General features: G+C 38.4%; 1 protein-coding gene across 2 annotated transcripts in view; it reads left to right on the forward strand.

Annotated features, from left to right (window-relative positions):
- ide (insulin-degrading enzyme) overlaps nucleotides 1-12,320 on the forward strand; it is a 114,690-nt gene that overhangs the window by 13,126 nt on the left and 89,244 nt on the right. For both annotated transcript variants that reach the window (XM_063071724.1, XM_063071723.1), the window contains exons 3-4: nucleotides 636-843; nucleotides 1,901-2,070. In XM_063071724.1, the coding sequence (XP_062927794.1) occupies nucleotides 636-843; nucleotides 1,901-2,070 (378 nt within the window). The remainder of the gene's footprint in view (nucleotides 1-635; nucleotides 844-1,900; nucleotides 2,071-12,320) is intronic.

A 12,320-nucleotide genomic window follows, 5' to 3' on the forward strand; every position in this document is an offset into this window, starting at 1 on the left:
CATTATTTTGCAGATGTATAAAGAATGAGCTCATCTTGTATTTCCTACAAAGTGACAGGATTTGAATTTTTCACCTGCACTTGAGTTAGCATGGGTAGTTTGATCTCCACAGAATAAACCCCATGATGCCTTTTCTACTATTCAACATATATTGTTGATAACCTCTCTATATTTTAAACTGCTGCAATTTATTGTTTTGAGGACATTCTGTTGTTATACTAAAAGGTCTAGGGATGATGGGGCTTGGGGAGAGTGAGGTGGAAATTATATTTTGTAAAATATTGATTAAGCTTATCATTGTTTGAGTTTACTCATTTAATCTTTTTTAAAACAAAGATCACAAGCTATTCAGCTGATGTGACTTTTCTGTAACTTTGAAGAGAAATATTGTTAGCGCAGCAAATTTGCTACAGATCAGTAGTTTATGTTCTAATGTTCGTGAAATTTCTATTATATATTTCTTTAAGAGAAGCAGCAACTTGTTAACTAGTAATGGCATCCCATATGCATGTTTCTTACTGTGTGTTTATTTTGGAAAGAAAATAGATTATAATTTTTTTTAATAGGGTGAGGGAAAATTTATTAGGATTATGCAGACGTTTCAACATATTTTCACTTTCCATTTTAATTTGCAGGCTCTTTGGCAGATCCCAAAGAAATACCAGGCCTAGCCCACTTCTGTGAACATATGCTTTTTTTGGGAACAGAAAAGTATCCAAAGGAGAATGAATATAATCAATTTCTCAGTGAACATGCAGGGAGCTCTAATGCATTCACCAGTGGAGAACATACCAATTTCTATTTTGATGTATCAAATGAGCATTTGGAGGGTGCACTTAACAGGTAAATAATGGTATAATAATGAATTTAAAGCTGCTTTATTTCTATTCATTATTCTCATGCATTGTGTCCCAGGTTTTTTGCATTACGATGCCAGAAAGCTTTAGAAGAGGCGATCTGTTTCTGTATGGGATCGCTTGCAGGATGGGCATATATTTATAAACCTGGAGTTAGCTTCACCTTGTATACTCACATTCCAAGCTTCAGTTTTGCCAGGATTTCCTGGTTCTATTTTTGTGTAGTTTTGTGTAAAGAGCTGAGTTCCCTACAGAGATGAGAAGAAAATGACTATTCTTGGTATCAAGACAACATTTGATCCAGTAAAGCATGAAGTAAGTCAGTATAAATAAATGCAAATTGGGGATAAAATCCTTCTGGATATTACCATACTTGCATGAATCCCTCAAAGTCAATCAGGTTTGATTGTTTCATTGATGACTGTCCTTCCATCATGTCGTGAGAAATAGTGATGGCTGTTGGCATGGCCTCTGCTATTTGCCATTATCCAATAAAAGTACCCATCTCTCCTTTACTTTTAAGGACAGTGCCAGCTTTTAGATATTTACCACCACCCTTATCCATTAAGGTTTTGGTCATTAAAACCCAATTAACATCTTGAGTAATGTGGTTGGAAAAACAAAGAATTCTGGCAGGTAAACTTAAAAGCTTTTCCACATTCTTAGCCAAGCGTAGATAGGAGTATTTTGTGCTTCTTGTGGTTGAGTTCTGACCAACAGACTCAAGAAATCCAACATCAACCATGACAAAGCAGTTTTGCATCATAACTCCACTCCTTTTACTGCTATGGCAGTCTGAGATTTTTGAAATGGGGTTGATGCAAAATGATTTTGTGCAAGCTACGAAGTGCCATTTGGCCCCCAGCTTTGTACTTGTTGCTTTATTAAGCAGCGTTCCCATGTTGGTAGAGGAGCAAAATAACACAAGGTAAACCTGATGGTTAATAAACTTCAAAATATCATAAATCAATTTCTAAATATGTTGTATAATATTCTAATGAATTTGAAGTATTGCTCTTTTTACTCTAATTATTTTATTTTAGGTTTGCCCAATTTTTCCTTTGCCCTTTATTTGACGCAAGCTGTAAAGACAGAGAAGTCAATGCTGTTGACTCAGAGCATGAGAAAAATCTAATGAATGATGCCTGGAGGCTGTTCCAGTTGGAGAAATCTACAGGCAACCCAGAACATCGATTTAATTCTTTTGGAACAGGTCAGTGTGTTTATAGCCTCCTTCTTGAATAATATGTATTGCCCTGAAGTTGTTGGATAACATCACGTGAGCAAAATTGTGCAGTTGCACAGTATAAGGAAAAAAAAACATGAGAGCCAGGCATTATCCAAAGATAGAAGTTCATTATCCAGTTCATGACTCATTATGTTGTATCAAAATTATGTTTTAAAAACTTCATTGAGTGGTGAATGGTAATAACTTTTAAAAAATGAGTTCCCAACAGCTCTTTTTTTTAAAAAAAAAGCATTCAGTGCAGTGGAAATGGGCAATATTGGTAATTGATTTCTACTGCAGTGATTTTGCAATAATGTCACTTATCTGGGGGGAAAAGCTATGGTTTTATTTCCATTATTCAATAATTATTGCATTAAATACCTGTATATGTCCTTATGTTAGCTGATGACAACTCATGGCAAGAATGTGATGTCCTAAGCATTCATTTTTTGCTAATTATTTCTGTCACAGGACAAGAATGGCTGCTGCACTGAGGTACAGTGACATGCGAAAGTTTGGGCACCCCAGTCAAAATTTCTGTTACTGTGAATAGCTAAGCGAGTAAAAGATGACCTGATTTCCAAAAGGCATAAAGTTAAAGATGACGCATTTCTTTAATATTTTAAGCAAGATTACTTTTTTATTTCCATCTTTTACAGTTTCAAAATAACAAAAAAGGAAAAGGGCCTGAAGCAAAAGTTTGAGCACCCTGCATGGTCAGTACTTAATAACACCCCCTTTGGCAAGTATCATAGCTTGTAAACGCTTTCTGTAGCCAGCTAAGAGTCTTTCAATTCTTGTTTGGGGGATTTTCGCCCATTCTTCCTTGCAAAAGGCTTCTAGTTCTGTGAGACTCTTGGGCTGTCTTGCATCCACTGCCCTTCTGAGGTCTATCCACAGATTTTTGATGATCTTTAGGTCGGGGGATTGTGAGGGCCATGGCAAAACCTTCAGCTTGTGCCTCTTGATTTTGAGGTGTGTTTAGGATCATTATCCTGTTGCAGAAGCCATCCTCTTTTCATCCTCAGCTTTTTTACAGACGGTGTGATGTTTGCCTCCAGAATTTGCTGGTATTAAATTGAATTCATTCTTCCCTCTACCGGTGAAATGTTCCCCATGCCACTGGCTGCAACACAAGCCCAAAGCGTGATCGATCCACCCCCGTGCTTAACAGTTGGAGAGGTGTTCTTTTCATGAAATTCTGCACCCATTTTTCTCCAAACATACTTTTGCTCATTGCGGCCAAAAAGTTCTGTTTTAATTTCATCAGTCCATGGGACTTGTTTCCAAAATGCATCAGGCTTGTTTAGGTGTTCCTTTGCAAACTTCTGATGCTAAATTTTGTGGTGAGGACGCAGGAAAGGTTTTCTTCTGATGACTCTACCATGAAGGTCATATTTGTGTAGGTGTCACTGCACAGTAGAACAATGCACCACCACTCCAGAATCTGCTAAATCTTCCTGAAGGTCTTTTGCAGTCAAATAGGGGTTTTGATTTGCCTTTCTAGCAATCCTATGAACAGTTCTCTCGGAAAGTTTTCTTGGTCTTCCAGACCTCAGCTTGACCTTCACCGTTCCTGTTAACTGCCATTTCTTAATTACATTGGGAACTGAGGAAACGGCTACCTGAAAACACTTCGTTATCTTCTTATAGCCTTCTCCTGCTTTGTGGGCTTTATTTATTTTAATTTTCAGAGTGCTAGGCAGCTGCTTAGAGGAGCCCATGGCTGCTGATTGTTGGGACAAGGTTTGAGGAGTCAGAGTATTTATAAAGCTTTGAAATTTGCATCACCTGCCCTTTCCTAACGGTGACTGTGAACAAGCATGCTAACATGCTGATTAAGGTCTGAGACCTTGGTAAAAGTCATCTGAGAGCTCAAATCTCTTAGGGTGCCCAAACTTTTGCATGGTGCTCCTTTCCTTTTTTTCACTCTAAAATTGTACAAAACAAAAATAATACACTAATCGTGCTTAAAATGTTGAAAAGAATGTTTCATCTTTAACTTTATGACTTTCGGAGATCAGTTCATCTTCTACTCCTTAACTATTCACAGTAACAGAAATTTTGACCAGGGTTGCCCAAACTTTTGCATGCCACTGTATGCAGAAGCTTTTTAAGTTGTCCTGTTAAGTTCAACACAATCTGCTTATGTAATTAATTTGAAAGTTCTTATTAAAATCTGCGAAGAGTGTAAGGAACATAAGAAAGTAATTTGGGAGTACTCTAATTCCCTGAACTTGCTGGTCTGTTCAGTAAGATTAGTGATTTTTCTTGGGAGTATGACAAATATTGCTTACCATACGTCAATCACGTTCATCCCTTATAATTGATCGGCCACGTGACCAAATCACAGGAAAGCAACTCTGCTACTAAAATAAAACTTGCATATTTTAAAATTTATATGTTATGAGTTATTTGCCTTCTGCTTGTGTCTAATGATGAAACCAATTGCTGTTGTATTTTAGTTTGAATTAATAAGAGCTGCATTCAAGATCAAAATTAGTAATACCTCATTTACAATATTAGTAATATACTTAACCACTTATTCGGAAGTCCTGATTGTGTGCCGTTTGAGTCATCGCTATGGGTGATGCAGTTTGATTTGTATTTGACACTTGTCTGAGATGTAATCCAGTTTAAAATAAATTCACCTGAATAATGTTTTCTTTTGAGCCTTTATGCAGCAGATAATTTCAAAATAACATGAATGGGTTTAAGCTCTCATCCAGGTGTTTAATGAATATGATATGATTTAATTTAGAATGGCTAATCCACTGAGTCAGCATGTGTAGTTTATTTGCTGGTAATTTGAACTCTCTTCATAACTGGTCCATTCTAGGCAACATCCACTGCACCATCTCCAATGCTATCATGTCCTTCCATGGTGACTGGCTGAGTTATGACTAATATTTTATAAAGTTGGAGCTCCTTGTTCTTCTAGTCAATGCCCTGACCAGTGAAGGCCAATATCCCATCTGCCGCTTCGTCATGTTATCTATCAAACAAATAACATGGGTAATACAGAAATTAGTTTTTTAATTTCTAAAAGTAGACCTATAAAATGTCTTTTGCTGCATTAGCTTTTTCCTAATCAAAATAGGTTGTACACTGGCCCTTGGAAGAAAGCTCAGATAACTGCTAGGAGTGAACGAACATTACTTTTGAACAAAAATCACATTTCAAAGTTCATTTATTATCAAAGCGCATCACCAAATAGTGCTCTGAGATTTATTTTCTTGCAGACATTCACTGTAGAACAAAATACAATAGACTCAATGGAAAACTACACACAAAAACTGACAAGTCACGCAAATAGAAAAAGAAACAGGTAATAATAAAGAAATAAGAGAAATAAATAAAATTGGGAATATGAGTTCTAGGGCCCTTGAAAGTGAGACAAAAGTTTGTGTTCAATGACCAGTTCAGTGTTGTGAGTAAAGATGTCCATGCTGGTTCAGTATTCTGATGATTGTAGATTATTGTTTCTGAACCTGGTGGTATGAGACCGAAAGCTCCTGTACCTCGTTCATGATGGTAGGAGCAAGAAGAGAGCATGGCATGGCCTGGATGGTGGGGGTCCTTGATGCTGCTTTTTTAAGGCAGTGCTCTTTGTAGGTGTGCTCAATGGTGTGGAGGGCTTTTCCTGTATCCGTCACTTTTTATAGGCTTTTCTATCTTGGGCCCTGGTGTTTCCATACCAGATTGTGATGCAACCAGACAGGATACTCTCTACTATGCGTCAGAGATTTAGATGACATGCTTAAACTGTGCAAACACTAAGAAAGTAGAGGAGCTGCTGTGCTTTCTTTGAAATGGCATTTTATGTGCTTGTCTCAGGATGGATCCTCTGATAGGATAACGTCCAGGAATTTAAAGTTACTGACTGTCTTCACCCCTCGAATGAACAATGGCTGATGGACTACAGACTTCTTCCTCCTACAGTCAATAATCAGCTCTTTGTTTTGCTGGTGTTAAGTGAGAGTTTGTTGTGTGGATTTTCAATCCATATAACCATATAACAATTACAGCATGGAAACAGGCCATCTCAGCCCTTCTAGTCCATGCCGAACTCTTATTCTCACCTAGTCCCACTGACCTGCACTCACCCCATAACCCTCCATTCCTTTCCTGTCCATATAGTTGTCCAATTTAACTTTAAACGACAACTTTCCTATTGACTTATTCGTCACCATCTTGTTTTGTTCAACAACAGTGTTGTTGTCAGCAAAGTTGAATATGGCATTGGAGCTGTACTTAGCCTCACAGTTATAAGTTTAAAGCAAGTGGAACAGGTGCATCACAGGTGCCTTGTGGTGCACCTGTGATTGTGGAGGAGATGTTTCCAATCCTCACTGACTGGAATCTGCATCTGGGGAAAATGAGAATCCAATTGCACAAGTAGGTATAGTGGCCAAGGTCTTGGAGTTTATTAACTAGTTTTGAGGGGATGATAGTGTTAAATTCTGTTGTCAATGAAGAGTATCCTGATGTATGTGTCTTCACTGAGAAGATGTTTCTGAGATTCACTGAGATGTTTCTGAACTGAGTGGAGATCCATTAAAATGGCATTTGCTGATGACCTTTTGTGACAGTAGTCAAATTGGAGTGGATCCAGGTCAGTCCTCAGGCAGGAGTTGATATGCTTCATAACAACCTCTGAAAGCACTTCATCACTAAGGTTACTGAGGCAGGTTGCCACTTTCTTGGGCACCGATATGACTGAAACCTGTTTAAGTCAGGTGGGTACCTCAGACTGCTGAAGTGAGAGGTCAGTAAACACTCCACTCCAGCCAGTTGATTAGCACAGGTCTTCAGTACTCAGCTAGCTACACCATCTTGGCCAGATGTTTTGGTGGGTTCACACTCCTGAAGGGTGCTCTGACGATGGCCTCAGAGACTGAAATCAAAGTTGTTGAGGGCTGTGGTAGTTTGTGAAGATGTCTCCATGTTTTTATCGGTCAAAATGAGCATAAAAGGCAGAGGTCATCTGGGAGTAAAACCATATTGTTACTTATGTCACCTAGGTTTGCTTTGTTGGAGGTGACAGCATTCAAGCCCTGCCACAGCTGTCGAGCATCCGTTTAGTCATCAGCTGAGCAAGTTAACTGGCAAATAGTAAATTATACAAGCAATGTTCCCTCTAATGTTTAGTCAACAGTGTACGCAAAAATCTTGTTATGCAAATTTTTTTCCTGTAACAAAAGTATATGTGAACTGAATGCACACATGGCACAGTTTATGTAGGTTTACAAAATATTTGACATAAAACTGCACAGAATAACAACAAAATAACATACATATTTAAGTCCGCAGACACGAGGAAATCTGCAGAAGCTGGAAATTCAAGCAACACACACAAAAAATGCTGGTGGAACGCAGCAGGCCAGGCAGCATCTATAGGAAGAGGTGCAGTTGATGTTTTGGGCCGAGACCCTTCGGTTCAGTTGCTTTCAGTTGACGAAGGGTCTCGGCCCGAAACGTCGACTGTACCTCTTCCTATAGGTGCTGCCTGGCCTGCTGCGTTCCAGAAGCATTTTTTGTGTGTGTTACGTATTTAAGTCACTCAGCTATTTTTTTCTCTCTCCTGTCTTTGGCATTTACCCATTCTTTGTAAACTCTGTCTAGACTAATAGAACTTCCATCCAATTGATAGCTTTTAATTCTCATTAACATATCCAAATGACATTCACCTAAACGGTTTCTTAGCTTGTTCTTGAGTTGATTCATTAGGCTAAAACCTCGCTCACAGTCCGCACTAGACGCAAGAGAGGTTCCCCCAATGTCCATCAACTGTGCAAGGTCGCAGTACTGTTCATTTTGAAGTACAAATGCCACCATTTGAGCAAAGTTTGAAATCAGTTTGGATTTAATTTTTTCTTGCACGGAAAAATTGAAATCATTAAACTATTACAGTATTTTCAGCTAGAAAATCATGATATTTTAGACATAAGACATTAATACTATCATGATGAAATAATAATTACCTGACACATGCAAATTCACAAGCGCAATTGCTATATCTACTGCGCTGCCGAATCTGTGGTTGTGACAGAGGAGATGAGTCCATAGCCAGATCACCCATGATCTTATCGAATGGTGGAGCAAACTCGATGGGCCAGATGGCCGACTCCTGCTCCTTTTTCTTATGCTCTTATAACTTGTTCATTGCCAAATGTGAAGTCACAATCTGCAGTTGCAGAGAAATCAAAAGCTGACCATTCTTGTACCTCATCTTCAGGAAACCTTTCTTCTCCTCTTAGAACTTCGATCTCCTCTGGGTTTGATCGTTTTCACTCTTGCTCATCTGCACTCAACCATAACATGCTTAGCAATCCTGTAACGGGTAATGATGGGTTCTGTTGCCTGAGCTTTTGTACACCGTCCAAATACGAATTACTTTGCCAAATGACGCTTCAAAAAGTCAAGTTTCCAAATATCATCCCACTTCTTTCCACTAGCAAATTCTCCAGCAACTTTCGCATCACGACAATACAAACAGGTAACTCCAGTTTCTGTATCATATATAAGTATTTCTTGTAGCTGAACATTCATGACCTCAGGAGCTTGTGGTGTAGCAGTTTCTACTATTATGTTAAGCCATTAAACTTTAAACAAATTTGCAGTTCTTTTGCACTTCACGCCCTTTGCTTCTTTTGAATTCGACGTAATGAATCAATATTTTTTTCAATAAAAACTTAGTACGCTATCTACAGGATTTGAAACAGATCTTTGTAAACTTTACGATATGAACACTGTCCGCCAAACATGGCTGCCGCCGTGATGCAGCTGTACAAACCGGAACAGGAAAGGTGAGGTGACGTAAATTAGTGACGTGCATTGTGGTATTTGAAAAACCGACTAACTAGTTAACAGAAACAGTTAGCTAAAGGATTATTTTCAATAAGTATAATTATTAATTACTACATTACTTTAGGTAACTAACCCTTTGTGCGCACATTAACTGCCTTTGTGCACTGGTTGAAAAACGTGTGCGCAGGGAACATAGTATACAAGTACTAAATTAAGCTCGTTGTAGAATGATTTATTGATTCTGAAATTAAAAACAAAAAAAAATGCTGCAGATGCTCAATTTGTCACATCTTGCCTAATCTGAGTTTCTTCATTAATTTCAGTTTTTATTTCAGATTTCTGGCATCAGCTGTGTTTTGCTCTACAAGTTGTCATTGCAGATGATTCTTCATAGAGAAATAAGTAACGTTATCTTGCAACAAACAGGCTATGAGAAATTATTTATATCCCAATGAGTAATCAACATTATAAAGACAATAGTTTGCACAACAGTCAGAAATAGTTGTGGCAGGGCTTGAATAATATCACCTCTTATAAAGTTATATCAAGTGACATGAGTTCCAGATGAACTCAGTGCCTTCTGTGCTCTCTTTGACTGTCAAGACATGGACAATCCATCGCAAACTCTCTTACATCCCCCGATGATTTTATGATTTCAGTCTCCGAGGCCGACGTGTGAGTAACCTTTGGGAAGGTGAACCCACGAAAAGCATCCAGCCCAGATAGGGTACCTGACCAATTACCGAGGGTCAATGCTGAAATGTTCTGTGAGATCTTTAACCTCTCACTTCAGCAGTCTGAGATGTTCACCTTCTTCAATTAGATTGGTGCCTAAGAAGAATGTGGTAACTTGCCTTAATGATTATCATCCAGTAGCACTTTCATCCATAGTGATTAAGTGTTTCAACCCCTGCCCTGCCTGCAACTTGAATCCACTCCAATTTGCCAACTGGAGCAGCAGGTCGCCAACAGGTACAGTTCCACTCAACCTTGGAACATCTGGACAGCAAACATGCATACATCAGAATGCTGTTTATCGACTACAGTTCAGCATTCAATACCATTATCCGCTCAAAACTAATCAATGAGCTTCAAGACCTCAGCCTCAATATCTCCTTGTGCAATTCGATCCTCGATTTTTCTCACTTGCAGACCCCAGTCAGTTTGGATTGGCACCAAAATCTCCATGTTCTCCATCAGCGTAAGTGCACCATAAGGCTGTGTGCTTAGCCCTCTGCTCTACTTGCTGTACACTTATGACTGTATGGCTAAGCACAACGCTAATGCCACATCAAAGGTGGTATCATCAGCATATAGGAGGAAGATTGAAAATCTTGCTGAGGTGTGCCATAACAAGCTCAGGCAATACCAGCAAGATCAAGGAGCTGGTTATTGACTTCAGGAAGAGATCCATGAGCCAGTCCTCAGAGGTGGAGAGGGTCAGCAACTTTAAATTCCTCAGTGTTAATATTTCAGAGGGCCTGCCCTGTGCCCAGCAAGTAAGTGCAATTATGAAAAAAAACATGGCTGTGCCTCTACTTTGTTAGGAGATTGCAAAGATTTGGCATGACATCTAAAACTTTGACAAACTTCTATAGGTGTGTAATGGAGAGTTTCTTGACTGGCTGCATCACGGCCTGGTATGGAAACACCAATGGTCTTAAATGGAAAATCCTATAAAAAGTAGTTGGTATGGCCCAGTCCATCACAGGTAAAGCCCTTTCCACCATTGAGCACATCTACACAAATCATTATCAGGGGAAAGCAGCATCCATCATCAGGGACACCCACCACCCAGGATATACTGTCTTTGTACTCAACTTCACTTGGCCCGTCATTGGAAATGTTCCCACAACCAATGAACTCACTTTCAAGGACTCTTTATTATTATTATTTCTTTTCATATTCGTACATTTTGTCTTTTGCACACTTTGGTGTGGTCTTTCATTGATTCTATTAGTGGGTATGCCTGCAAGAAAATAAATCACTGGGTTATGTATGGTGACATATGTACTTAGAGAAATTTACATTGAACTTCTAAACTTTGAAATAGGTGATGTAAATTGAACAATGAAAAATTCATTCATAAGTTACATATTTTCACAGGGTCAAAATGGAATTCCCTCCCTAATAGTAGTGTAGGTGTACTTACACCTCAGGAACTGCAGTGATTCATGAAAGCAGCTCATCACCACCTTAAGGGCAACTACGGATGGGCAACAAATGCTGGCTTAGCTGATGACAGCCACATCCCATCTCTGCTTCTAAGATTCAGTCCCTTGCTTATCCTTTGGTCACGTCACAATTGGCTGTGACTAGAGCAAGTTAACCCCATACTTGGGAATTTCCAGTCTAAACCTTGGCACTTCCTTCCTCCTACTAAAATGTCATTTAAATCTTGTCTCTTTTTGAGACATCAGTTTTAATTTGTTTACCCTTGTTTGGCTTTGCATCAGATTTTCTGTGAATATACTGGAAATTGCTGTAGTTAACTTACTATTTTGAAGGTACAGAATAAGGTGATGACTGATTCACGATATGTAAACTCTAATTTTTATGTTTCTAGCACAGAATTGTTCCGTTGCTAATGTTCTAATGCTTGTAACAGAAATCACTGGTTTCTTTTATTAAAACTGTTTATAATCTACAGTGTTACATCAATAAAACAAAATGTATATTGGCTCTAAATTCTTAATTGAACAATGTGGCATGCAAAACTAAAGGTGTCATTTATACTGAGTTTTACTTATGTAAAATTACTTCCACAAAATTACAAATATTTGGCTTCTTACTTTATCATGGTCACTACATTTGAAATGTATTTTTAATTTTAATTTTAACTTTTATTCATAGTTGCCAATGTGGAATAATATTCTGCATGAGAAATAAAATATTCTTCACTTTTAAGAAACCAAACTAAATCAAGCCCCATTGGAAAGAAACTTCACCTACTTTGGTAAATTATCTCAGGGAATAAAAGAGATGTAATGTCTTGATGTAAAGACAAGTAAAGAAACATTAAGAACAGCTTCTGTGTTACTAGGTTTCTTAAGCTGCAATTTCTTTTTTCAGTATTTCACATGAATTTATTCATTGGTTCAATTTGGGATCATTGACTGAGCCAATAATTTTGCCGTTACTTAACTGCCTTTGAATGGAGAGGTTTTGCTATTGCACGTCAGAGGTTTTGCTATTGCAGAGTTTGTATGTTCCTGTCAGGGTTAAAGGCAAATTGAATAGGAATAAGGAACCTTGGTTCTCAAGGGATATTGCAACTCTGATAAAGAAGAAGAGGGAGTTGTATGAAATGAATAGGAAACGGGGTAAATCAGGTGCTTGAGGAGTATAAGAAGTGCAAGAAAATGCTTAAGAAGGAAATCGGGAGGGCAAAAAGAAGAGCAACATACATCAAAGTTGCTGGTGCA

The sequence above is a fragment of the Mobula hypostoma genome, chromosome 19, assembly GCF_963921235.1.
Source record: "Mobula hypostoma chromosome 19, sMobHyp1.1, whole genome shotgun sequence".
Taxonomy (NCBI): domain Eukaryota; kingdom Metazoa; phylum Chordata; class Chondrichthyes; order Myliobatiformes; family Myliobatidae; genus Mobula; species Mobula hypostoma.